This window comes from Diadema antillarum, unplaced genomic scaffold, assembly GCF_040938485.1.
Source record: "Diadema antillarum isolate AM-2024a unplaced genomic scaffold, OU_Dant_1.0 seq00000484_RagTag, whole genome shotgun sequence".
Lineage (NCBI taxonomy): Eukaryota > Metazoa > Echinodermata > Echinoidea > Diadematoida > Diadematidae > Diadema > Diadema antillarum.
In genome coordinates, this window is record NW_027271447.1 from 355,180 (window position 1) to 382,374 (window position 27,195).

Consider the following 27,195-nt stretch of genomic DNA (forward strand, 5'->3'; position numbering starts at 1 on the left):
GCTCATGCACATGATTTCATAATGATATTTGTCCACTCACCAACGATTCCCCTATGACAGAATTTAGGGCTGTTAGTTGTCAACGGCACTGTGAGTTGTCTTGCCTACCCTAATGTCTTAAATGGATATTTAGGAGGGCAAACTGATGAGGCAAGCAACTTACCTGCCCAGCTTGTTGCCCGTGATGGTCAGCTTGTAGCCCCAGTCAGTATTGTTGCTGTCCGACTGGAACTTGTAGTGCAGTGTGTCACCTGACATGAAACAAAGACAAGAACAAGCAAAAAAAAAAAATAATAATAATAACTTTACATTACATCATCTTATTCATACCATTACACAGCCACTAATGCACTGCTTTCAGATTTACACTTATCCACTGATTTTGCATGTTTGCAACAGGCATAGAAACTTCAGGTATTGTAGGACATGTAAAGAGAGAATATGGAGGGGGAAAAAATGAATAAAGACAAACTTAATCAAGCTAGTAGAAGAATGGTATAAAAAGTTTGGATCAAGTCTTAAAAATCTCTTGTCATTGTAAGGATTAAAGGGATGGTACAGTATTGGTGGAGATGAGAATTGGGCTTTTAACTTTTTGCGAGATACCAAGAAAACATTTATGATGTAGTACAGAGCATACCATTTTAAGAGGAATTCAAAGTTTATTTGATGAGAATCGGGTTTGGAATGACTGAAACATCTAAAAACAGGGTAAAACAAAGTGATCGTAGTAAAGTGTGGGTCCCACACTCTATTAGAATCGCTCTGTTTTGGATATCTCAGCCATTTCAAAACCAATTTTCATCAAATAAACGTTGAATTCCTCATAGAATTACGTGCTCTTTCATATTTCATAAGAGGTTTCTCATTATTTCACCAAAAAATGTTAGAGACCTGAAATTAGGTCTCAACCAAAACAGCCATCTAATAGTTCCTTTGTACAAAGCAATCCCTTCTAACATCAGCATGTCTCTTGTCATCCCATACATATGGCAGTCATTCCCATGGTTTTCCAGAGGGTAGGGCCTATGCTACTTTTAGATGGAAATTTTATGATTACACTTTACTTTTCCTCTCCATTAATGATTACATTAGTCTACAGCCTTGGAGACATGGGCTTGCTCTGCATACCGGGTATATCAAAGTCGGCCCAGTTAGGGTGGAGACCACTGAAGGAGTGGACATCGTGCTTGAAGGCTGCGTCAGACGCTAACGTCAAGACGTCGCAGCCACTCTCTGTGCAGCAGCGGTCGTCAAACTTGATGCTGAGGTGCGTCGCTCCTTGCAGCGTCACACTCCCCTGTTTGCAGTCAATGGCAGACAGGAAAGACAGTGGAATGAAAAATGAATTTACAAAATCTTGACTACAAGAAGCATAAGTTGATACACTTTTCAATAGTTTTTCTTTTCCATAACATGGCTTATTTTTCAAAAACTTTGACAGCCTGAGTATGGACAGTACTGCAAGAAAAGCTTAAAATATTTCATTTGCCAACATCATTGCCATACTCCATATCATCATCTCTAAGAGGGTATACTCTAGCTTTCAAATAAAGCTTTCCAGTTACATGATGCAATGGTACTTTGCATTGAATCTGAATGTAAGAAAGCACATGACACCATTACACTCTGCTACATGAGTATTGTCACTAAACTCATCAACCCTCTTTTTAATCAACACCAAAAGAGATGAAAAGCCATAAGTCATTCAACTGACCAGTTCAGAGGTGTTGTTGTCATAGTTGTGCTTGGATTCTATTGTCTTCGGCATGATGATGGTTTCCTGCATGAAGGAGCATGCTGCCAGACACAGCGGGGCCAGCAACCCGTCCTCACAGTGGTTTACAACGTTGTCCACAACCTGGCCAGATGGGAGAAGACAGAGATAACAGGATAAACTAATTGATGAATGTCAGGACGTGACTCTACAGTACACAATGAATGTGAGAATCAGCATGTAATATAAGTCCCTGCTGTGTGGAGCTTTGCTTTTTATTTGGAAAGACGGATGGACAGATGGATGGACGGATTGAGAGATGGATGAATAATCAATGGATGGATGGATGGATGGACAGATGGATAGATGGACAGATTATCAATGAATGGATGGATGAGTGCATGGATAGATGGAAGGATAGATGAATGGATAGATGAATGGATAAATGGATGGAGAGATTGATTATCAATGAATGAATGGATGGATGGACAGATGGGTGGATGGATAGATGGATAGATGAATGGATAGATATGCAGACAGATGGATGGATGAATGGATGGATGACTGGATAGATGGGTGGATGGATGGATGATTGGATAGATGGATAGATGGATAATCAATGGGTGGATAGATGGATGGATTGATTGATGGATTGATGGATGAATAAATTGACTGCTCGCTGTGGTTATTACTTACCTTGAGGAAGACCTCCTTCTCCTCCACCCTCTGCAGGAGGTCCAAGATACTGACCAGCTGTGAGTGTTCTTTACACCCACAGGTGGCCGTACTGATCACGTGCTCCCCGTCGGCCGGCCAGTCCGCCAATAGAGCAGCCAGAACCTGTCTTGCACACATCACGGTCAGGGCATTGTTGATCTGGTCAGAGAAGGGGCAGGAAAGAAGGGGGGGGATTAATATACATGTGATACCATACATGATTAAAAACAGTATGCAGCAATAGTCTTTGTAATTTTTCACATATCCTGCACTTGCACAGCCTGGTCAGTATGAATGGCTTTGTTTCCTACACAACTGACATGACCAGTAAACATAAATATGCATCAAAAGAAATATTACAGTGACTCTACAGTCATTTGTTGGTTTGTTTGTTTGTTTCATTTCCATCTGAGAAGATGGCTGGATAGCCCATATTCAGCTGCAATAGTCCATGGGCCAGGCCAGATATTGGTACCATCTGAGGTGGCAAAACCTTTTTGGTGTCATTTTGTTTGTCGGGCATAGATATGCTTATCAAGCTATGATAGCATTTCCAAATGAGTAGCTTAGTCATAGTAAATGAATTTTTAACCAATTTGGTCTCGTTGTTATATCCCTATACTTCTGAATCGAAACTAACCGCTATACAAAGAAGAGCACTGTCTTCTGTATGTTCCATAGAGCTGTAAAATGCAGCTCTGTGGTATGTTCACAGGTGTTCTGTTGTAAACGCGGTGCGCTTAGTCTTTATTCAAGGCAGCGAAAGGAATATCCAAAGGTTATGATGTCCACAGCGCTCAGTCTTTATTCTAGACGGCGAAGGGAATATCCAAAGCGTATGATACAGTGTATATCCTTTTATCTAAAAACAACAACAACAACAAAAGCAATTCCTCGTTAATTTTACCGTATCTTTCAATTATTTATCATTTTCCGACAAAAACGCTACGGTGAAAACGCTGATACCACGCCAATGTCGCTTTATTTCCCTCCAACAATATAAGATAATGCAAAAACAATGTACCGATACACTACGACACATTATAATGAATGATATTGTCAATGAACAGAGTGATTTTTGTTTAAAACTGATGTATTTGTTGATAGGGTAGTATAAAAACAGTATAGATAATCCCTTTTATGAGGAACTTTGGATATGATAACGGTACATTGGTCTAGATAAAGACTAAGCGCACCGCGTGACAGCTGTGGACATCATAACCCTTTGGATATTCCCTTCGCTGCCTTGACTAAAGACTAAGCACACCGCGTTTACAACAAAACACCTGTGGACATACAGAAGGCAGTGCTCTTCTTTGTATAGCGGTTTAGTTTCGATTCAGAAGTATAGGGATATAAAAACGAGACCAAATTGGTTAAAAATTCATTTATTATGACTAAGCTACTCATTTGGAAATGCTATCATAGCTTGATAAGCATATCTATGCCCGACAAACAAACTGACACCAAAAAGGTTGTGCCACCTCAGATGGTACCATCAACCCATTTTTCGGGTCTTGGCCCATGGACTACAATGACTAGTCTTCCATGGGGTCCAGTTGGATGTGAGGTGGGACCACTTCACCACGCTAAACACCCTGCTCTTTGCGATGAATAAATGAAGCGGGATCTTTTACGTGCATGAGTTGTGACTCTCTCACACACGGGACATCCAAATTAAGTCCTATCCGAGGGACAGAGTGTTTTGCCTCTTACTAGAGGGGACAGTATGATTACACACAACATTGCTCCAGAGACTCCAACTCCAAGCACCTTCTGATCTGGAGATTCTCCCGCCTGAAACCCCTAGCAAACGGGAGACTCCAACTTGATGTGTGCGAAGCGCACATCACAAGCGCAAAGTCCCTTGCGGTCTAGGGTTCTAGATGCTCTCTCGCGCTATTTAAGGCTTATTTTTCAACATACAATGAAATTAAGTAAGAAATCATTTCAAGCGGGAGAAATTAAATCTCAAGCGGGAGAACGGGAGATTCTGCAAAAATGGGCTTTCGGCGGGAGATCTCCAGTCAAAAGCGGGAGAGTTGGAGGCTCTGTTGCTCAGTGGGACCAGGGAATCTAACCGGTGTCCTTTAGATCGTGATGCAGACACGCTACCGACTGAGCTAACTCACCGTGTGGAGGTAATTCCTTGAGGCACTCTTCCCATGTTTCTCAAGCTCCTTCTTCAGCAGCTCTCCACTCTTAGCTCTCTGATGTTTTCTGTAGCTCTGTGAAGGGAGAAGCAGAATTTAAAATCAAACAGAAGCCATAAACAAACCCTTACTGTACTTTAGTTCACTGTTTGGTACGCACACTGGAGTGCTTTCCTAGCTGATTAGCACGGATGTCTGGAAACTAATCTGAATTGTCAATGAAGAGAGATTACCACACCTCCCTGTTATCCTATCGTGTAACCCTGGCATTCATGATGGTCTGAGACACAGCGCTCCACCCTAGTGTGCTTGCTAACTCTAAAGGGGTCATATAGTTTTGTTACCCTAACTTCAGGTTTCTAACACTTTTTGGTGAGATAACGAGAAACTTCTTATGAAATATGAAAAAGCATGTAATTCCTAGAGGAATTCAATGTTTATTTGATCACAACTGGTTTTGAAATGGCTAAGATATCCCAAAAAGAGGCATCCTAATAACAGGTGGAACCCACCTTTTATCATGATCACTTTGTTTTACTTTGTTTTTGGATGTCTCATGTGTTCAGTAGTTTCTTAAAACACAATACTCCTGCCCCCCCCCCCAAAAAAAAAAGAAAAGAAAAAGAAGAAGAAGAAATTACTTTTAAACAGGAACATATTTTCTTTTCATGAGTATTTCCACATGCTTGTGTGTGTATTTGTCTGTGTGGGTGAATGTGTCCATGTGTATGTCCGTATGTAAGCAGCACTGAATGTTCTTACCTCTCGAAGTTCTGCCTCACTGTTGGCAACAAGTATCGGGGCATGTTGGCTCAATTCAGGTACAGCGTAGTTGTCATCCTGCTCCCTGTATTTACAACAAGAAAAATACAAATAAAACAAAACATCTTGTTACATTTCCTCTCTCCAGACATCTTTCAATCTGTGAATGCAGGGCTGTCAGCATCCACACATTAGAAATCAGAGGAAGGTTACAAAAAGATCTACTTACATGGCATGTGATTTTGGTGGAAAGGATTTCCTAAAGCAGAGAGGCTTTAACAATCCATTGTTGAGACATAAAAAGATATTTCAATTTTTTGGGGAGCCCCCTTCAGACTCCAGAGGACGTAGTCGCTCTGTGAGTAGAATGAATATTGTCACTTCTACCCTGGCAGACATAGAATTCTACTCCGTATGACAAAAGATGAAGCTCAATTTGTGGTCACTATCTGCACTGAAATACTAACTATTTGTAAGACGAAATCAAACTTAAATCTGAAAATCAAACATAAGTCAGGCACCAGCCAATCGGAATTGAGTATTCTGAGATTTATGTTTGATCTCAACTTTTCTGCAATTGACAAGGCCCAGGTGGCCTTTGGCTACATTATACAGGCGATCACTATGCAAAGAGTCATCAACACATCAATATAATTTGGTTTGGGGATTTTGTTTGTTTGTTTGTTTTATGAGGGGGGATGTGAGTGTGGTTGCATGAAACAGGTGGCTGTTAAAAACATATTGCCTGTGTAAGTAATCACAATAGTTGAACATACAATGTAAGTATGCACACACAGTTACACACACACACATACAGCTCTACACATGAACAAGATATGAGATTCAACAAAGTATGAATACGGTAAATGTTCACAAGGTTTTTTATTTTAACAAATTTTGTGAGCCTGATGGTATCAATGAATTTCAAGAACAAGCGAAAATAATACATGTGACATGCACGCATACACTTCTCTGTTCAAGTACTGTACTCCACAATGACAAATTTATCCACTCGCGAAATTGTTGGAAAGTCCCCAATTCGTGAAAAATTGGACTTGCTAAGTATATGGCATAAACAGTACCCAGCCCAATCACACAGAGCATCGTCTGACCTGGGAGGGGAAGCCACAGGTGTGTAGGTGACAGCACCAGCATCCATGGACTTGAATTCAGCCGCCTCTCGCCCCTCCCCCGACGGCTTGGGCTCCCAACGTTTGGCCAGCTGCTTGATCTCATCCCCGACGATTAGCTCCTCCCCTTGGAAACTGTTTTGGGTGTGAATTTTTTGTTTGTTTTTGTTTGTTTAGACAGAAATATAATAAGTAGTTTATGTTGCTTAGATGGGAAAAAGCACACTACTTGCATTTGCGTGATGAGTTTAAGACAGAATTAGCGGCAGCTGAAAAGGATAAGCCCGTATCTAAGAAATGAGGCAAAATCAATACACATACAAAACAGCCTCTTTACATGGACAGGTATAGTGTTTTTACCAATTATGGAGCAATCGTGAGTGGGAAAGAAATGTTTGGTTATACAATTGTTCAAGATGTCAATCAATATGTTGCTCATGAATGACTGTTTTGAGCGGTTTGCCTGCAATACCTGAATTAGCACCAATGTCTCTCTTAGTCTGGCAAAGGGTCTAATATACACCAGTGTACATCAAGAAATTTACTGCACATTTAATTGCATCTCAATGACTACTCTACTGAAGACAAACTTTGCTTTCATTGCAGTTTTTCATGCTTCTTTTTTAAATCGCCCTCTCATGACGTTCACTCTGACCACTTTTCATGCTATGTGCATTGTTCATCATATCCTTCTCATCTATATCTTTTATTTTTTCAATGATGCTTTTTTTCATCCTGGTATGGAGTTAATTGCAAAAGAGTAAAGTAAACACACAAACTGACAAGCAGAAACACAGGATATTGATATGCAAATATCACATTGGTCTTGATAATCCAGTTGTAGCATTATCACATAAGGTTAGGGAAAAGCAACTTACACAAACTGATCATTTCATATCTTTTTTTCTTGTCATCTCACTTTGGGACAACAGCATCTCCGCACACACACAAAAAAAATGTCTACAATTAGCGTCAAGTCAAAGAAGATGACTCTCAACATTGTTCTATGAAGTCTCTAGCTCACTATACATGTATATAGTTGATTGCTGTGGGTCAAGTCCTTACCATTTCTGCACCTCCTCCACAAGATCCTTGATGTTCTGTCCACACTTTTCATACATGGCCCTTAGAATGGACATTGGAGCCAAAATGGCCTCATGGGTTGCCTGTGTACCAAGAAAAAAACTCATTATAATCCTGATGACAACAATAATATTTATGTGACAACAATAATATTTATGTGAATTTTTCAGTGCATATGTGTGTATACTGTATATGCTAACCTTGGCACATATATAATAATATATCACGACTAATAGAGAAATAGGCGCTATAACTGTTAGATGGCGATGATGGAGATATACATGTCGGTTTGGCAGATGTAAAAATTTGTAGCCATGAACCGTTTTGCTGACTGCACATCATGAAAGTACCACCGAACAGAACAACCGCTGCAATCACAATTTTGTAAAACAATTTCACTTTAGAGAATAAAGCAACTCCTACGATAGCTTTTGAGAAACAGGAGAAAGTTTAATGATATCAACAACAACAACAAAAAAGAAAAGAAAAAGAAGATGCATAGACTAAAATGTGGGTGTGGCATGGTAGGCAGAGGATGGGAGGGGGTTATGGGGAAGGGTACACACGAACCTGGAGGCACGCCTTAGCCTTGTCATCCAGTCCTCCCATGGGGTCGGCGCTCCCCGACGCCCCAACGGCCTCGGCGCTGCCTCCTACTCCACCTCCCCCGCCCGCAATATCGTCCATAAACATGTACTGTGGCAGGGAGTCAGCCGTCAGGTAGGAGTGGCCGCTCTCGCTGTCGCCCGAATCGCTGCTGAAGTCTTCGCTGTCCATGAGGGCGTCGTTCAGGAAAATATCCTCACTCTCCTCGCTGTCAAGGCATGCCACAAACAAAGCAGAGTATTTAGCCACAGCTTACATTAAATTTTGCAGTATGAAGTGTCTTCAATTTTCCTCCCTCCCCCCCCCCCCCCCAACCTTTACGCGGGAAGATTCTTCACACTGAACAAATGATGCAATATTTGGTACCCTGGGGTACCAAATAAAAATTCACAATTTTGTTGAATTATTTTTGTTGTTGTCAGCATTGTACCCTGAGTTACCAAAAAATGTGTAAAGATAATTTTTAGCATTATGTTGCACAAAAATATTCTCTTGTTTGTGATTACTGTAAAACATGATATATTCGCGGCATGAAATTTTCGCGAATTGGAGCCAACAGCCTTTTTCATGGCATGAAATTTTCGCGAATTGCTACTGGCATTCAATGCATGCAGTGTAGAAAAAAGCTTTCGCGTGCATTTTAATTTCGCGAATTTTGGTGCTCGCAAAATTCGCGAAATTAAAGTGCACGCGAAAATTCCTCGTTTTACAGTATGCAACAATAAATGGATGCAAATAACTTTTTTTCCTCGTTTACATGCTCTGTTGAAATCTTCACTGTTAAAAAGTTGACATGGTAGGAAAATCGGCACTTGGATCATTATTGCTGAGCCAATTTATGCCAGCGCTGATGATGAGAAAATAGTCGCCATGACAATATTGCCCAACTGCATGATAATGGACACGAGATGGCGCTACACAACGCCATATCCAGGGTTACGATGAAACCTGGTGTACGGCGTGCCAAATCAAATGCTGCTCTATATCAAAATGTCTGTGACTTCAAGCATGTTGACTTCAGCTCTCTTCAAGTTTAACAAGCAAACTTCATACATATAGAACTATCACAAACTAGGCAATGATATGTAAAAAACACATCCCCAGTAATCCCAATCATTTACATGTCCATCATTACAAATGCCTGGTTATGCACAAAGTATTCTGGTTTTCACCACATACTACCATGTCTATCTCTGTAGAGTATCAGCAGGAGCTTTGCAGGAAGGAAGGAAACTTGTATGTACATGTCAAGCCATAAAACTGTCAAATTATAGTAATCTTGATGCTGGTAGCTGGACAAACCTGGAGTCGCCATTGTCCGAGCTGTATCTAAGGGACATCTTGGAAGGGATGGGCTCCTTGTACTCCGGTCCCGCCAGCGTGCTCACCCCGAGGGGTACGGAGGGGAGCTGGATGGAGCTGCCTGATTTGGCTCTCCCCCTTGTGTACAACTTGATGGACAGGATCTGGGTAGGTGGTAGGAGGGAAGGTGGAAGGTGGGAAGATAATGGATGTGACGAATATTATGGGGATTACTCGGGATGGTGTAGAGGAAATATTTTCATTTTTGAGGGAGCATACATTCATCTTATTCATATACACGTATGCCATACCAGCAACCCTGAAGTTTAATTTACAGAAATATTCAAGCGGGAGAAAATGTTGCAACTATAGGAATTATCACCAATCTCCCATACATCCGTACTAACAGGTGTTGACTAAAGGGGCACACAAGGATGACTTCATCTTCTTTATGCCTGAAAAAAAAAAGAGGAAATATTGCTATCAAATAGACATGATTGCTATAATTTCTCTAGGGGTCACCCACCTCCAAGTCCTTGAGAAGCCATCTCTTGCTGAGCCTGGTCGGCTGGCCCGCAAGGTGGACCAACAGGGGAGGTAGGTCACTGTTCAGCAGCTGGGCATAGTTGACCTGCAAGAGAGGCAAAAATCCATGTCAAATGTCTTCATTCATCAAGATGAATCTGCACATGCAATGGAAACATTTCCTCTGAGAGGTTAACATATTGTATAATCATGGCTGGTAGAATGTCATACGAAATCATACAACTTCAAGAAAGTTCTGTAATCTAATTGGTTCAATTCGGGTCACATGACATTCAGTGGACTGCACTATGAGAGCAAGCAGTTGTATTGGAGTGCTGGAAACGCACTACTGTAAAAGTGGTTTCTTTCGCGTACAGATACTTTCGCGGTTTCCATCGGTGCCGACTTTTTTTGCGTGTGTTTAAATTCGCGGTCAGCAAAATCTGTGAATTCACAGTTGGCAAAAACTGTTTTATTCTGCACATGAAAACCCAAACTATAATCAAATCATTCTCTTATTTGTTAAATACAAATTAAAATCAAATGCAGGCTTACCTGAAATCCCGTCTCTCGAGTACTTTATAACATGCTTGTACCTACATTGCACGGTATCGCTGTGTGTGTGTTGACCATCAATACACTCAATGCGCAGAATCTTTGTGTGTGCATGTGCGCGATAGCTTGTAACAAGCGGCGAGTTCAAAACATTTCCTTGCGTGGTTAATTTCGCGCGACTTTTCAAAACATTTTCACGTGATGTTAAATTTGCGGTTCAACCTCAAAGCGCGAAAAGCGTGAAAATAAAACCACCGCGAAAGAAATCCCTTTTACAGTATACCAAATGCACTATACTGCACTCCAGTGAGTGCAGTATAGTACATTTATGCAATTCAATTCTCAACATATTATTTGTTTGTTCTTTTAAGGAGTATATTCTTTTAAGGAGTATAGCTCAGTTTGGAGGGGGAAGTTTTTGCATTCAGTTTTTGCTTTTGCATTCACATGCCGAAATAATGCACTCTGTGCTCGATATACCGCACTTGGTCCCGCAGACCTCGTGCGGTATATCCGGGGGCTCCTCTTGCTCTTTGTGCATTATTTGGCCCTGAATGCACTCGCCTACGTCCATTATCTGTATACAGTATCCTCTCCGCATTAATGGCAGTAGTGCATGCATGAACACGAGTATAAAGAGACAGCCAGCATATGGCATTTTTTGTATACATCTGCCTTGATGGAAGTGAATGTTTGGAAAGGTTTTTCTCAAGATACAGTGTAGGTGAGCATACCTTGAGACTGGCCAACATTGCCTTGAGGACGAGATACAGGACCCAGAGATTCTCCACAGTGAGTGATGCACCTGTTTCAGAGAGAGAGAGAGAGAGGGAGGCATTCAAGATGATGCTGACTTTCATAACTCAACATCATCATCCAACTAGACATATCGCTACGGCTACTGATATGCCTCCGCCATAATGCATGGTTCTCCTAATAGGTCTATCGTACAATGTCTTGACAATGTGTGATGACAGTTTCACACAATTGGCAAAATATTAAAAGGACAGGTTTGACACAAATGTGCTGAATGTTCACTTTCCTAGAACTAGGTTCAATTGGATGAATGATTAAAATGTCAGAGTGCAGGTATTTGGGGAACTGATGACTTTTACTTGACTTTTGACCCTTTTATAAGTTTATGCATTGAGTAATTTTCAAGGTATTGAGGAAAAGTATAATTTCAGTATCAAATGGGAAAATAGCATTATCTAAACCTGGCCTTTGACCTTTGACCTCACAGTTCCAAAGAGAATCACTGTTAGGTTGAACATGCATAAATATGTAAGTTTCATGATGATACCTGGAGTTACTTTCGAGATATGGAGGAAAAAGTGCAATTTAGCACTTTCACTTGACCTTTGACCTTTTGACCTTTGACCTTTTGGCAAGAAACTTCCCCAAAAATATATATTGGGTAATACATGCCATACATCAAGTTTTAAAAAAAAAAACCTTCAGGCATATTGCATTCTAAGGAAAGTAGTGATATTTTGAGGAGTTGACCTTGACCTTTGACCCCCTGACCTTTGACCCACGACCCCAACTTCTCTAGATAATCACTGCCCATCAGTACAAGCATATATACTAAGTTCCATGAAGATACCTTAAACCATTTGCGAGATATGGAGAAAAACATGAAATTTCAATTTTTTTTTCACAAAATAACCTGTGACCTTTGACCTTTGACCCTGTGACCCTAAAATCCACACAAAGTATTATCCCCCAAGGATATACCCTCATACCAAGTTTGATGTAAAACCACCACACGGTTCTTGAGATATCGACAAAAACAAAACGGGACGGACGGACGTACGGACGGACGGACGGACGACCCGAAAACATAATGCCTCCGGCCACTTCGTTGCGGAGGCATAAAAAGGTTTCCCTTCATTAAATACTTAAATGAAAGTAGGAAACAGGGTAGTGTGCTTACAAGTGTATATGTATTTTAGATTTTTTGCACTGAAAAGGGTCACCCTTTGAAACACTATTCAACAACAATTAATTTTTAACTTGACACAAAAGGTTCAAGATTGTTCCTGCAAGAATGCATCTCTCAAGAAATTTTCATAACAAGGACTTTGATAAGGCAGTGATTTGATATTCAAAACATTTCGCATCTCACGATCACAGCAGCCAAGTCTCATATATGTGGCAGTGAACCAGTGACTTTATTAGTTAGGCTACCGTGGATGAATTTTATACAGAAGTAGATACAACATATGCTAAAGGCATACAAGAGAGTAGCAATGAGTAGAGAGCAAATTATTTTCCTGTAGTTTGGCTGCTGTCTGTCAGCCAACTGTTGTTATTTTGTTGCAAAAGCTGCATCTCCTCCACTTCTAAGAATGTGTGACAGAACTTGTGAAGACAGCCACAAGTCTCTTGCAGACATAAAAGTGTCTGGATGACAGCCTACCATCCTTGAGTTGTAACATGATGAGTCTGGCAATGGACGTGAAGGCTGTGAATCGTTCTCCGTCCAGGACCTGGCCTCCTGACCCCCTCAGCTGCAGCTGGTACTCAGGCACCTGGGGTGACATTTAAAAAACACAGAAGAATATCTGATTTAAAGATCCCGTAATCGGGTGTTTGTTAGTCATGCAGTCATTAACATCACTTGTGGATCGTCATACTCTGTCAGGAGTTATCACAGTATGGGTAAATTTCTCATTTAGGTTTTATCTACATTTATCAAGCACCTACTCTGTACATTATTAAATATATGAAACATTGGGGAAAGTATTACAAACTAGCATATATACATAAACCATACCTTTTTTATTATCATTTCCTTGACATGAAAACTATGACACTGTGTCATAACAGTACCAACTCTATTGCATACAAAGTGCACAATCTCCACATCGAAGACAGAAAGCTGCAGTGTTTACAATGGATATAGAAATCCATGAACAAGCATCACTCCTCTATACGTGACCATTAAGAGTGATCCTAATGCACTGTGCCGGGTAATTTTGATTTCACAAAATAAGGTGCACCTGGTTGATATGAGTTTGGAAATGGATTCTTGGTGCCTGTGGAAATCAAGTAATCTCATTTAGAGGAGTCTAATCATTGTCAATTTTGCTAACAATTTCATCAGCACGACACCCAGTCTTGCACAGGAAATGAAAATGGATCTTATCAAGTACAGCTGCAGACATTCCCAACAAACCACTCCCACCATTCGCCACCACCCCCATCACCATCAACCCCTTCCCCCTGATCCAAGCAGAGAAATTCTTCACACGAAACATACTCCTTATCCTAATCTGGTATGATGTAAGCTTCTGGTCAGCTACATTCTCTCATACATGTTGGTAGGGAAGCTTTGCTTTAGCTTTGTTTTTCCCCAAGATGGAATAGGACACTCACATGCTTCATCTTGCGTGTTTTGATGTCCACCACGCAGACCCGCCCCTTCTCAAAGAAGTGCTTCAGGACCAGGACCGGGTTCAGTTCCCGATTGGCATCTTGGTACCATGCCGTGCTCCCGTGGCCCAGGACCTGCCAATGCAACAAAACAAATGTCATAGTGCCGTAAATAACAGTTGATAGCATTCACAATATCAACATCACAAAGTAAGAGAGAATTCAAGTTACATGAAGATTGCTCTGAAATCACTGGTTTGTCTGTCACCATCTGCTAAAAGACTGTCCATCATTCTTGGACTTGCAACTCTTACCATCAACTAATATGTGTCATCATACGGCAGAATCATCCCAAACTCTTGTGAAATCATATTAGAAGGAAGACTCCAACAGCAGAAGATTATTCAAAATTAAATTCACATATCAAGATGATGTGGGTATGTAAGAGTAACTCAGCATAAAAATCATCTATCATTATGCCAACATATTGGGGCTGTTTACATCCAAGGAAATTCTAAGCAATATGCCTAAATTCAGCAAAATCTTTACACTACCTTTTCATTTTTCAAATTACCATTAAACCTACTTTACATCAAAACAACAACGAATTCCAGCTTTTGCAAATTTAGATGAAGATCGGGATCGCATTGAAAGCTTTTTGTCTCATACTATGTACATAGTTTGTTAATTTGTTGTTTTTCATGTCTGAACTAACATTCTCTTTGAATGAAGTTCATGCTTCACTAATGGGTAGTAAAACTGGCTACTTACTTCAGGGAATCCTGCCACTACAAAGAGGGCGAAGACAGACCGAAGTGAGGAGTCTTCAGGCAGCCTCTCGATGCTGTGGCTGATCTGCTGAGCAATGCTGGACTTCCAGTCGGGGTGGCGGCACAGCTTCTGAAGCATTGTGGGTAGCAGTGCTGCCCACTCCAGTCTACTCCTGGAAAAACAACAAAGCAACACTACATAAAACTGCCAATTAAAAATTCCTGTCGTCTTGACAACTGCCGACCTTTCAACTTACCACATTCCTCTTCTTCCTTTTTTGTGCAAAGGTGGGCCAGTGTGAGATTCATTTACACCATCAAGAATCTAGAATTTCAGGCATTGCTTGCAGTTGGTTCTGTCATATTTCACACTCTTTCTTGTAAACAGACTAAATGCTTTGGTTCTATTACACATTTCGAAAAAAGCCTCTTGTTATTAACCTATCATTACTGCATTTATTCTACTTTTCAAAAATTATTACAAGTCTATATTTGGACAGTATTTCAATGATTTTCACATGCTTTCGCCCAGTACGAATTAGTACTGTGTTTTGTTGTGAAATGTGAAAATAAATTCAAAGCCCTTTAATTTACTGGAATGCTAGACATGAGCTCGTCATGCCTCAAGAAGATGGCTGGTACTGTATACGCTGTTATTTTCGCGTACAGCTATTTTCGCGAATGACGAGGCCATAGACATTTTCGCGAGATGTTGTTTACGCGAATTGATGCCAATGCTTACGTTAATGCATTATCAACAGGGCGCATGGAGACATTTTCGCGTGTTGTTACATTCGCGATCCAACTGTGATTTGCGAAATTCGCGTAAATTAAACCCTCGCGAAAATAACAGCTTATACAGTATGAGACTGAAACCAGGAGGCTGTCACGAAGGAAGTTCTCGTATGATTAGCTCATTGTTATCTGACTCGATTACTGTGCAGATAAACACAAGACTACATGATTGATTCAGATTCTGTATTACTGGTATGCACCTTCCTTTGATTTCATCTTGTTATACGGGCAGATTTTCTGTGTGTGTGTGTGTGTGTGTGTGTGTATGTGTGTGTGTGTGTTTATGTGTAAGTGTGTGTGTGAATAAAGGCAGAGATCAGTCTTTTTCTACATCTCCTCAAAGTTGGGTACCAAACTCACTTCTCCAGACAGGAGGCACCGAACGAGAAGAGGAACTGGATCGTCCCGGTCCCATCAAGCGGCGCTTCCATCACTGCCGTACCTTCCACCGACAAAGTCGTCCCTTTCACCTCTTCATCTTCCACTGACCCACAATCCTGGGCATCCGATGCTCCCCCGCTCCGTTCCTCGGCACTCTTCCCGGGAGCTCCTTCCATCTCTTTTACCTCTCCGTCCGTCCTCTCAGTCTCTCCTACGTTTCCAGAGTCAGTATCCCACTGGTTACCATCATCCTCTTTGTTCATAGTACTGTTACTTTCTGACTGATCCTCTTTGTTTTCGGCCGAGGCTTCCTTGGAGGAGCCTTCTGCCCTCTCCTCCCAAGAATCCGGGGGCTCGGGTGTGGAGCGTGGAGTTACTGACTTCAGAGCCAGGTCAGATATCTGGAATATCAAGGATATCATTTACAAGAATATGAGTAATGTACAAATCAGATACCCCAAAATACAAGGAACAATTTAAAGTAAGTATTATAATATGACAGTACATTGAATATCATTGTTTATATGCTAATAAACTGAGTCTTTCGCACACCTCCAGTTCAGAACATTTGCCACATACATTGTACCATCGATGTAAACTGCACGAAATGAGCCACACATTGAATGTCTGACAACTGCATGATATTGTGATCATAACATTAACATCCATCAAGATAGACCAAGAAGTTCCATGCCGATAACTTCTCATCAAACTACCAACCATTCTACAGGCACATCCAATAAAATCACAGCATCTTTGAATGAACACACACACAACACATACACACACTATCACAGAGACATACACACACAGAATGAGAGATTGAAATCAAATCAGTGTGGGTAGATTCACTCCTGAGCAAAAACAGTATGTCACACAACAAAATTGCCCCCCCCCCAAAAAAAAAAAAAACACAAAACAACAACAACAACAACAACAACAAATAACAAAAAAAAAACCCACAAAACACAAAACACAAACAAACAAACCACAATCCACAAAATGTGACTAAAACTGCAAAGCTGTATCAAAGGCTGTGAAGCAGAGATATACATGTATGTTCACCTAACCCTGAACATTTTATACAACCACTTTCCATGCCACTTGCCTACAGTACACAGCATCAGCTTTCTCATCAGTTCAATTAGATTCTTTCTATTTTGACAAGTCATGAAAAAAAAAAAAAACGATTAAAAAATTCTGGATCAAATGTAATTAGATTACCTCCGGTTCTATGCTGGGTAGTAGCTGCCCAAGGAGGCCCATGGAGAGATGTTGGGTGGGGACGTAGTGACCGCTACCTTTCCTGAATTCAAATACAGAGCAAAATAGTGACAATGTAGCGATGAAATGACGAGCAATATCACCTATGTAGCAGACTGTTTTCAAAGCAGTGCTGGAATTTATTAGAGACAACAGCAAAGATTTAAAGGAGACAAACAGTCAAGACTGAATAAATAGAGTACACTCTTTTGAGTTTGTCATATCTATCTACCTGGTATCTTTCATTTAGCTTTAATAGTCAAATGACAATGACTATCTAGGTTGTACCTATTCATGTCTCCACACATTTACAACAAGTCAGTCTTCATACAAAACAAACACAGGTGCTTCTCAATGGTTGAGGTAAACACAGCTATACGAGGGCAGCAGAATACATTACAAATTCAATTCAATTCAATTCAATTGCTATTTCAATAGCTATTTTTATAGCTATTGCTATGAAATCAAAAGCTCTTTCACATTTTGTTTGTTCAGTGATCATTGGCAGGGAAAGTATTTCCAGACTTGAGGTGGTCCTAATCATAGGAATAGAGGCAAGAAGAAAAGCAATGGGGAACAAGGAACTGTTCTAAGTCACATAAACATGGGAGACAAGGGGGGACATGGGAAGGAGAATAAGGGGGAGGAGATTTTTGGGGGAGAAGAAGAGATGGGTTGGGGAAGGGGAATGGAGGAGGAGAGGGAAGGGGGTTTCATAGTAAAGTTGATTGGGTTGATCAAACCCAAGTTAATAATAGTCTGCAGACTGATAATTTACTTGTTTCTTTTCAGTATCAAAAATTGAAACACGCCTTCCCTCATTTTTGGTTGCATAAACTACGTAATCAAAAAATTGAACATGAAATGAATAGTCAACAGATGTTTGAAGTGTCAAGAAGTAATGTTTCTGATATCCTTAGCAAAAAAGCTAAAATGTATTATACCAGTTTAAAAGAAAAGAAGGTTTCAGAACCAAATATGATCATCATTTGGCAACGTAAACTCGACCTGCTTTATACATTTGATTGGGAGTCAGTATTTGCTTTTAAACTGTCGAAAGTGAAACTCAACAAGATAAAACAGTTTAATTTCAAAGTGATAAACAATATTGTACCTTTTAAGGATAATCTATTGAAATGGAAAATTACCACAAATGCACAGTGCAAATTCTGTAATGAAAATGAATCATTAATGCATAATTTGTTATATTGTCCGAGAATAAGAAACATCTGGGCAAGGACCAGTGACCTTATTTTTGAATGTTCAAGAGAAAACATTATCATAGATGAGAAAATCATCATAGTAATTGGGTATGAAATTTGTGAGAAAGATTATTTCTTTACCAACGCAATTATCAATTTCATGGAATATGCAATTCATAAGGTATATCTCATGGAAGAATACAGAAATCAGCGATTTACTGTATCCTTTATTGTAAAAGAATTCAAATATGAGTTTCTGTTATACTGTAATGATATCTCTAAAAAAAGAAGTATTCGAGAAATCAATGATAAAATCCGTTATATACAGAATTTTCATTTGATGTAAATTGAACTATGACTACAATTGTCTTATGCTTGTATTGACTTATGTATGATTCTGAATAATTGATTTGAATAAAGTCCCTCAAATTGAGGACAAAAAAAAAAAAAATAGTAAAGTGAGGGACAAAGACTATCTTTCGAGAGGGTAAGCAAGTGTGAGAGCTGGTCCCATAGTCCTCACTTTTGTGATGGAGGGGAAAGAGGCAGGAGGATGAGGGAAACGAAGCTAGAAATCATTCTAAACCAAGCAAAGGACATGAGGGAAAGGATGGGAAGAAGGGGGTAGGAGGAAGAAGACCTTGGGGAAGAGAAGGGGCAGGCAGGGGTGAATTGGGAGGCATTAAATCTGGCAGGAGGACAAGAAGTATGTGAACCAGTCCCTGAAATATCACTCACTGTGCGATGGTGAAGAGTAGCGGCAGGAACTTGTGAATGTTGAGCAGCTCCATGGCAGTCTGGAAGGAGGGGTCTCCTCGGCTCTGTCAGAAGAAAACAAATAATGAGACATATGTGGTGATGAATTCCTTTCAACTCTCGCTCCGTCTCTCTTTGCAATCAATTATAATGACTAATATACCCACCTGTCCCATTTTGGGTTTATTAACTTGAATGTCATTACTTTGTGTCAGCACCTTTCAAGATAATTTATCATTGTAATATAACTTTGAATATGTACTAGGTATCAAATGTTGCAACAGATCCAAATTTTACACGCTAATCTCCAGCCTCATCCTTTTTGCATAGATGTAATACCCTACATCAAACCACACAAGACTCTTTTCGTTTGAGCAAGGCAAGGCATCCGCTTTTCATGAATATAACCTACACGTTGTAGTCCATGTAAATGAATATTGCACAGGGTGTGCAACCTGCGATGGCATGGCAAGAATGGAGTTTAAATGTTGGATTTAGACAGTGGCAGGTTTCATTCCAAAACATAGTCAACAACACCAACAATCATGTCAAATTTATAGTGTGGCTTTTGGCAAGTGGGCAGTACACACAGAGTTAGCCCTGCAAACACTCTGAACGCTGAAACACAATTTTACCAATATTCAGTTGAAATCAGGCTTTGTAGAATGAACTGAAATAGATGAAAATAAAGGCAAGTTCAAGAAATCCTTCACATACAAAAGAATTCTAAGGTAGAATCTACTGTGCATGAGGATAATAAGAGAAACTTGTGGTGAAGGCAAACATTATTATGCCTTCCAACATTAAAGGATGACATCATTTCTGGAGATGCATCTTCAAAATAGCTACTTTCACACCATACTCTATTAAAGGAGGGAGTGCAAGCAGTGTAAAGTCTGGCTTACCTTTCCAGCTGGCAACATGGCCGCCAGCAATCCCAACATCCTCTCCTGTGACTGCTCGGCAAAGACTCTCTCGTGGATGCTCATGGAACCCTCCTCCCCATCTTCAGCTGCTGTTGTCATGGAAACAAAATAAGAGCAGCGGATGCATTATCACTTTCACCTGGGTCTGCACGATCAATGGTATCTCCTACAATGTATGTTACTGGCACAATGCTCAGCCTATCTCACAAACTCATCCAGCATAGAGGCAAGCTCATATTCCTACCAAGCACCCCTGCCTAAAAAGAATTCTGGTTGCCATTACTTCATACACATCACTTCAACTCACAAGAAAAACAATGCCACTTCAGACTAACTTGATGAAGCAACTGTCTCTTTTCAATTTTGAAATTCTTTGTAGGGCTTGATCTTTTGACTAAAGAGGAACTGAGCAAATTTGGTTTTTTTTCTTGAACACAAACACACAGACTCATACATAATATACATACTGATATACAAAAACCTACTTCTTCTTGTCATACATGTCATATGTAACACAATGCATTTACACAGTAGTATACATTTTCAATATTGCTACTTCAATCAATGCAAGTGCTGTATGTGACATGTACCACTCTGACATGTGGGGGGGGGGGGGGGGGTGGGGAGAAATTGAAACTACCCAAAATCACACACTTCGACAAATTTGTCACTCCAAAGAAATACACTGCAAAAAAAATCTTGTTCATCATTTTTTCAAAAGCTATCAATATCTGAATAACCACGACAGTACCAGTGGCGTTCATCATTCGAACATTCAGATGGTGGGAATGGCATTTTTAGAATGAACACTTTCATCATACTCCACTCAATGCAGTAGAATAAGAATTCATTCTAACTCCTCATAGGCATCTACTGATACCACTCTTGTATTTCATAAGTGGGCACTAATGTAAAGTTGTAGGTTGAGAGTAATTCCGACCCACATCACAAAGACAAATCCTGACACACAAAAAAATGCAGTGCTCTACACATGCATATGGTAGTGTTCACAAGAGAGTACTGACTACAAACACAGGCTGCAGAATGCATTTCATTGTGAGACAAGATTTCTAATGCGAAATGGTGCCCTCGCACCAACACTACTCACAGCATGTCAATTCCAGGCTCTCCATGGCCATCTCCACACAGCTCCTCAGCAAAGTCTTGCCCACTTCATACTGGGATTGGGTTAGGCCTCCTGATGGGGTGAAAAAAGACACCACATAATGGACCTGCCAATGTTTTCGCACCCAATGTTCTCTGAAGGTGCGCATGGTGAGGGGTTCCATTTCCATCGGTTTTTAATGCAACACACAAAGTTTCGTTCCTGCATGTCCTGAAAAGGACCTATTTATTTGAAGTTTCAGCCACTATGTTCTATTCCTCTTTACCATGTAGTCAGGGAGATCCTTTATGCAAAAGGAGATCACGAGGGGGGAAGGGGTGGTCTTGAACTACAGAGCCTACCTTTGCACCCTTTTAGTGTAGCCTCAACATAATCCTGAACTTTAAGATGTTTAAAAGGTCATAAGATCACCCATATGAAACATTACGAGTAATTTTTGTATGATCAGCACCAGCACAATGAACTTGAGTAAAGTTTAGTAATGCTCACCTCACACTACACACTAAATCATCACATTAAAGACAACAATGATAAAAATGATAATTTTCAGTAGGATTTGAATCTCTTGCTGAGAGGTCAGATGATTAATGGGGTATCACAAAATCTCCTGCCATATAAGGGAAAAGCTTAGATCTGGAGCTGAATGAATTTGGCAGTGTTTACCTCTGTCCTGTTGGTCGTAGATAGCTTGGGCCAAGGAGAGAGTGAGAAAGGCAAACTGCAGCCAGGAGTGGAGGTGTGTGTAGTTGTTGAGTTGAGCTGAGTACTGACTTCCTGTATACACTGGAATACAACATGGAAAAAGAGGGGGAAAAAAACAAGTGATAGATGGTGATCTAAATTTTAAATACTTGTACGCTTGTTTACAGATGTAGGCACAGTATAAACATCAGGAGAAAACACCACATCTATTCAGAGGACGAAAATATTTACCAGTAAATTGTGAGCGTACTCTTTACAGTTGCTGCTGCTAAAACTGTCATTACCCTATCATCACCAAAAATGTTTAATCACCTTCAACATCATCATAGTCATTATCACCACCACCACTATCAACATCAACACAACTTCTGTCACTATCATCATCATCATCATCACCACCATCATCATTAATATCAGAGGCAGCAGCAAGGACACCATCGTCATCTTCGCTGCCACCATCTTCATCCCCATCACCACAGCCATCAAACAAATACTTCAAAATGGACACCTACAAATTCACATCACAAAGATTCTATCCATGACAGGAATATGGTTATCGAAGCTCTTCTATGTAACGAAGTTGCAAAAACCATCAAAACAAAGACAGAATTATCAAAAATCGAGCAGGGGAAAAAAACTTGGTAAGCATGAAGGATCAATATAAATACTAATCAATGAAAGCCTACTATCACAACTTTGAATGACAGATTGATGAACACTTTCATAATTTCATGACACATCTCTTTAACTTAGCTACCAAGTTAGGTTATATATCCCCATTAGCATTGCATGTATGAGTGCTGACAGAAACACCAAGATGAAAGCTATCTCGGTAAGGCTTCTGAGGACGTCTGTCATAAACTCATCACAAAAAAAGCACAGAGAGAAGGAGACTTGCGTATTTAGGGACACATCAGCATATAGACAGATCCAACCTGCCATTACAGTGGTGTCCCATGTGTGCACACATATGCAAATGTATGATTCATATTGCGACCAGCTCGCGCCTGCCGCAAAATATGTGCATCGAGCACATGCACACATGCTTAGGATACTGCAGTAATGGATGATTTTCTGCCAGGTCAGATCGGTCTATAAGCATTCAGAAGAATATTACAAGAATGTTAAACAAATAAACCAAGCACAAGGAGAGCTTTAGTTGAAATTATGGATTCCAGAGAGGCAGGAATAGCACTATTTTCTGAGGGGTACAGACCAGGATTTCATTAATGAGAGATATAAAGTGAAACATTTACGAAGACCATAGAATTGAGAGAGAAAATACTTACACACTCTCATCATTATTTCAGTTGTGTCGTGAAATTCATTGTGGCTGTCAAAATGAATGGAAAATAAAGTCAAGAAATAGATTAACAGCACTTTAGATAAGTCAGGAACACATATCAACAACTGATCAAACGTGGTAACACGTGCAATTGTACCTAAACATAATTATGTTTGTAAGAGATACCTCGGACGCAACATGATGCCGTAACAGTTCCACCAGTTTGACTTACAATGGTATGTAATATTGTTTGGTTGTGGTCAGTCATTTCATATTCACAATGCAGTATGATGAAATCTTCAATCGGCAGGGTCAATTCAGACACTGGTTTATCATCTTTCTTTTCTTTTTCTTTTTTTTTTTGGTCTGAATTGCCAATGTTTGTGTCAACAATATCTAAATGCTCACCTATGTACAGGGGGTATGCTGCAAAGGAGATGAAACAAAAGTAACATTATCCACAAATTTCTTCACATAATTATTCAACCAACTATCATTCTTGTACATCAAAAAGTAGCAAAGTTGATAGTTTTGAAAGGAACACAGTCATTGAAATGGGGATTTACAGCCTGTATACATTTTGATAAAGAGCATTAAATTGACCTGAATGAGTTCTCTGCTATGAGTATGACTGTTCATCACAAAGACTGTCCAACTGAAACAAAACATACTGGGATTTAAAAAAAAAAAAGAAGAGCTCAGGCAAGGGCTTTAAACACTTAGCTATAAAGTCTGTATGTGTGTGCGTGTGTGTGTGTGCCAAAGTTCTCCCCTTGCAATAAGACCACAATTGAAAATTGCAAAGGCCTGAATACAGAGCAATCCCTGGTGAAATCTTATCTAGTTGACAGGTATTATGTCATTCTCCACACACAAGACATAAGTTCACAGATGTGACCTCACCTCGATGGATACTGGCCTGTCTCCAGGCAACCATAGCAGAGGTCAAAGTCCTCGCAGACATTACAGTGGTAGCGAGTCCCGACAATCAGTCCATGGCAGCCATCACACTTGTACCTTTAATGCAAGCCCATGAAAAGAGAGAGGAAATAACAAAGCAGCAACATCAAGAGAACTGTGATTTTTGTTTACATACACCTATTTCACAAGACACATACACATATGAAATACATCATATTTATATGGATGGCTGGAAAGATAGATCCATGAACAGACAGATTGATAGATAGACAGATAGATAGATAAATGTAAATAGACAGGCAGATATATAGATAGATAGATAGATAGATAGATAGATAGACAGATAGATAGACTGATAAATTGGTAGATAAATAGACAGATAGATAACAGAGCGATTGATATAAAGATAGACAGAGTCATAGATAGATAGACAGACAGACAGACAGATAGATAGATACAGACATAGATAGATTGACTGATGGATGGATAGATAGATATATACTAGATAGATTGAAAGATGGCTAGATAAACAGCTTGATAAACATTGCTATACATACTATAGATATACATATAGACATGCCCCAACATGATTCATAATTACAATGATTGGGGGTTTTCGATTTTAGCAATCATATTGAAATCTACATCTCTCATGAACTGACTTTGGGCTGACCATAATGTTACAATAATTTGCATTTCTGAGAAGCAGTATTCACAACTCAGCAGCTAATGTCTTGACCAAACTGGATGGCATGAGGTGTCTTGGTAACTTGGCAGTCATGTCATTGGCAAGGAAACTTACATGAGATGGACAAGGGGGTGGTCATCAGTGTGTCCCTCAGGCTTTGCTCCTCCTACAAAAAACAAACAAACAAACAAACAAATGGAATGATAATCTAATTATGATTACATAATCTAATCTCCAGGTTTCTTAAATCTGTGCACTAGCTAAGCTATGGAGCAAGTATTCATCTTTACCCTCATCTCTCTGACTAAAGATGTCTCACTCACCATTTACTCTCGATGGTCAATTTGTGGAGGGCTACCATATCCACAAACAAACAGTGTTGTTGTTGTTGTTGTTGTTACTGATTGATTTGGTATTAAAATGGCAATTATCATTGAAAAAGAATAGGTATGCCAACTCTATTTAGAAACTAAATTTGATTCCACATAAACAATTTTTGGTAAAATTGACTAAAATAATTCATACAGGTAAAAGATCAATGACCTACACAATTTGAATAAAGAAAAACAAATAAAAACTAGAAGAGCACTCTGAGAGTGCAGACCTCCGCCAAGCAGCTACTTCCCACTGTGATCTTGCTCTTCCATAGAGATCAGTGATTTCCACCCACTGAAAAATCGCCCGATTTCCCAATATAGAAGCCTTTGTTACGTCATAAACCCTCAGATGCGCAGCGCGCCTTTCCCCAGCAGAAACTAGAGCACGCACTTTAGTGCGCGCATGAAAACCTCAAATATGCGCAGCTTGAACTCCCAAGTTCATTGACCCTACCTGGCAAAATACCGAAAATCCTTCATAAAATCCATAAAAATTTCCAGATCACTACCAAAATTTAATTATTTGTTACTTGTGTCATTCTCAACCTTTCCTGCAAGTTTCATCCAAATCCGTGCACAACTTTTTGAGTTATTTTGCTCAGGGACAAACTAACAAACAAACAAACAAACAAACCAACGGTAACAAAAACATAACCTCCTCCCTTGGCAAAGATAAAAATGCTAGTCTCAGCTAAAAATACTTGGCTTTAAATTGTAGCAAGTGGAACACCCAGAGTACATTCACATGCTAGTCAGCACAATACATTGCAGCATCAGCTCTCTCTCTCTCTCTCTATATATATATATATTTTTTTTTTTTTTTTGGGGGGGGGGGTGTGGGAGATCCAAAAACTTCTGGAACCTACTGACCAGAAGTGACAGAACACGTCCACTTAAGACAGTGTTTCTCTCATATCCACTGTCATACCTTTGATGCTCTAAAACTGAGATGGTATTAGGACACATTCACTTTTATTTCTTCTTTTGTTAACATAGTGATGACACAACACCACAAAACTCTGGTATGCCAATAACACATCCACGGAAGTGATGCTGTGTCATGGAGACGGTTACCTTGGCAACAGTTGTAGCAGAAGTCAATGTCCTCACAGACCAAGCATCTGTATCTCTGGCCGAGGAGCTGCACCTCGCACCCGTCACACTTCACATCAATGTCCAGCCGGTCACAGAAGCGCGCCACAAACATGTGCATCGCCTGCAGACGAGAAGAAAGATAGATGAGAGAAAAGATTCAGATCTTCAGCAAGTAATATTTAACCCTCCCAGAAACCAATGTGTCAAACTTACATTGCTAGTGCACAAAATAGTCTTGCCTCTGGGATGCAGTGTGTTATATTACCCTCTCCTCCAATAGGCCCTTTAGAATAAACAGTCCCTCTGATTTTAATGCAAAGATCGTCAAGAAATGATGCACTGGACTACAAAAGACAGTATCCTTCAAATATATCTATCACAGTCACACCTGCATTTACAGAATGCTCATTGTTTTCTTACCAGACATACAATGTATGATAAGACATTGCAACAAACACACATGCACACACAAGCACACACACACACACACACACACACACACACACACACACACACACACACACACACACACAAAGGTAACAATCATTATAAGTAAAATGCAGCATAGCAAAATACTTTTTGGCAACTTGATGGGTGCTGATAATCATGTGACAAATGATCAACCAATGAATCAGTCATACAATGGAACATGCATTGAGGGCTTTTTTCCTTACAATGCATCATGTCAACTGGCCTTCTCAGCATCATGCTAAGCGAAATGTCCCCGAGGTTTTGGATACACCTAAAACACGACCAAGAACAAGCCACCCTACCCTCCTCTCCTCTTTGTCGGGATTGCGGCTGATGTCGGCGAACCACGCAGTGAAGACACTGTCACCCTCCAGCTCCTTCATCCACTTCTCACACTGCCTATAGGCCACCATCTGCTGGGTGTAGTTCAGCCTGTCGTGGGCCGTGCTGTCTCGTAGGGTCACGTTGCCACAGGCTATGGGGAGGTATTGGGGGGGGGGGGCAGAGAG

At 40.2% G+C, this 27,195-nt stretch overlaps 1 protein-coding gene across 1 annotated transcript in view; it reads right to left on the bottom strand.

The window, feature by feature from the left end:
• The window catches only part of LOC139733615 (zinc finger ZZ-type and EF-hand domain-containing protein 1-like), an 82,675-nt gene that overhangs the window by 3,188 nt on the left and 52,292 nt on the right, over window positions 1-27,195 (bottom strand). Inside the window, exons 42-68 of the mRNA XM_071644425.1 lie at window positions 26,989-27,161; window positions 26,195-26,336; window positions 24,858-24,909; window positions 24,038-24,151; window positions 23,139-23,182; window positions 21,811-21,930; window positions 21,130-21,219; window positions 19,997-20,110; window positions 19,078-19,153; window positions 17,099-17,180; window positions 15,854-16,275; window positions 14,700-14,871; window positions 13,932-14,063; window positions 12,973-13,084; window positions 12,932-12,937; window positions 11,285-11,355; window positions 9,997-10,101; window positions 9,471-9,634; window positions 8,133-8,376; window positions 7,545-7,645; window positions 6,462-6,614; window positions 5,350-5,434; window positions 4,567-4,662; window positions 2,414-2,593; window positions 1,718-1,861; window positions 1,132-1,300; window positions 164-251 (exon numbers count right to left, since the gene is read on the bottom strand). Coding sequence (XP_071500526.1) covers window positions 164-251; window positions 1,132-1,300; window positions 1,718-1,861; window positions 2,414-2,593; window positions 4,567-4,662; window positions 5,350-5,434; window positions 6,462-6,614; window positions 7,545-7,645; window positions 8,133-8,376; window positions 9,471-9,634; window positions 9,997-10,101; window positions 11,285-11,355; window positions 12,932-12,937; window positions 12,973-13,084; window positions 13,932-14,063; window positions 14,700-14,871; window positions 15,854-16,275; window positions 17,099-17,180; window positions 19,078-19,153; window positions 19,997-20,110; window positions 21,130-21,219; window positions 21,811-21,930; window positions 23,139-23,182; window positions 24,038-24,151; window positions 24,858-24,909; window positions 26,195-26,336; window positions 26,989-27,161 — 3,451 coding nt within the window. The remainder of the gene's footprint in view (window positions 1-163; window positions 252-1,131; window positions 1,301-1,717; window positions 1,862-2,413; window positions 2,594-4,566; window positions 4,663-5,349; window positions 5,435-6,461; window positions 6,615-7,544; window positions 7,646-8,132; window positions 8,377-9,470; window positions 9,635-9,996; window positions 10,102-11,284; window positions 11,356-12,931; window positions 12,938-12,972; window positions 13,085-13,931; window positions 14,064-14,699; window positions 14,872-15,853; window positions 16,276-17,098; window positions 17,181-19,077; window positions 19,154-19,996; window positions 20,111-21,129; window positions 21,220-21,810; window positions 21,931-23,138; window positions 23,183-24,037; window positions 24,152-24,857; window positions 24,910-26,194; window positions 26,337-26,988; window positions 27,162-27,195) is intronic.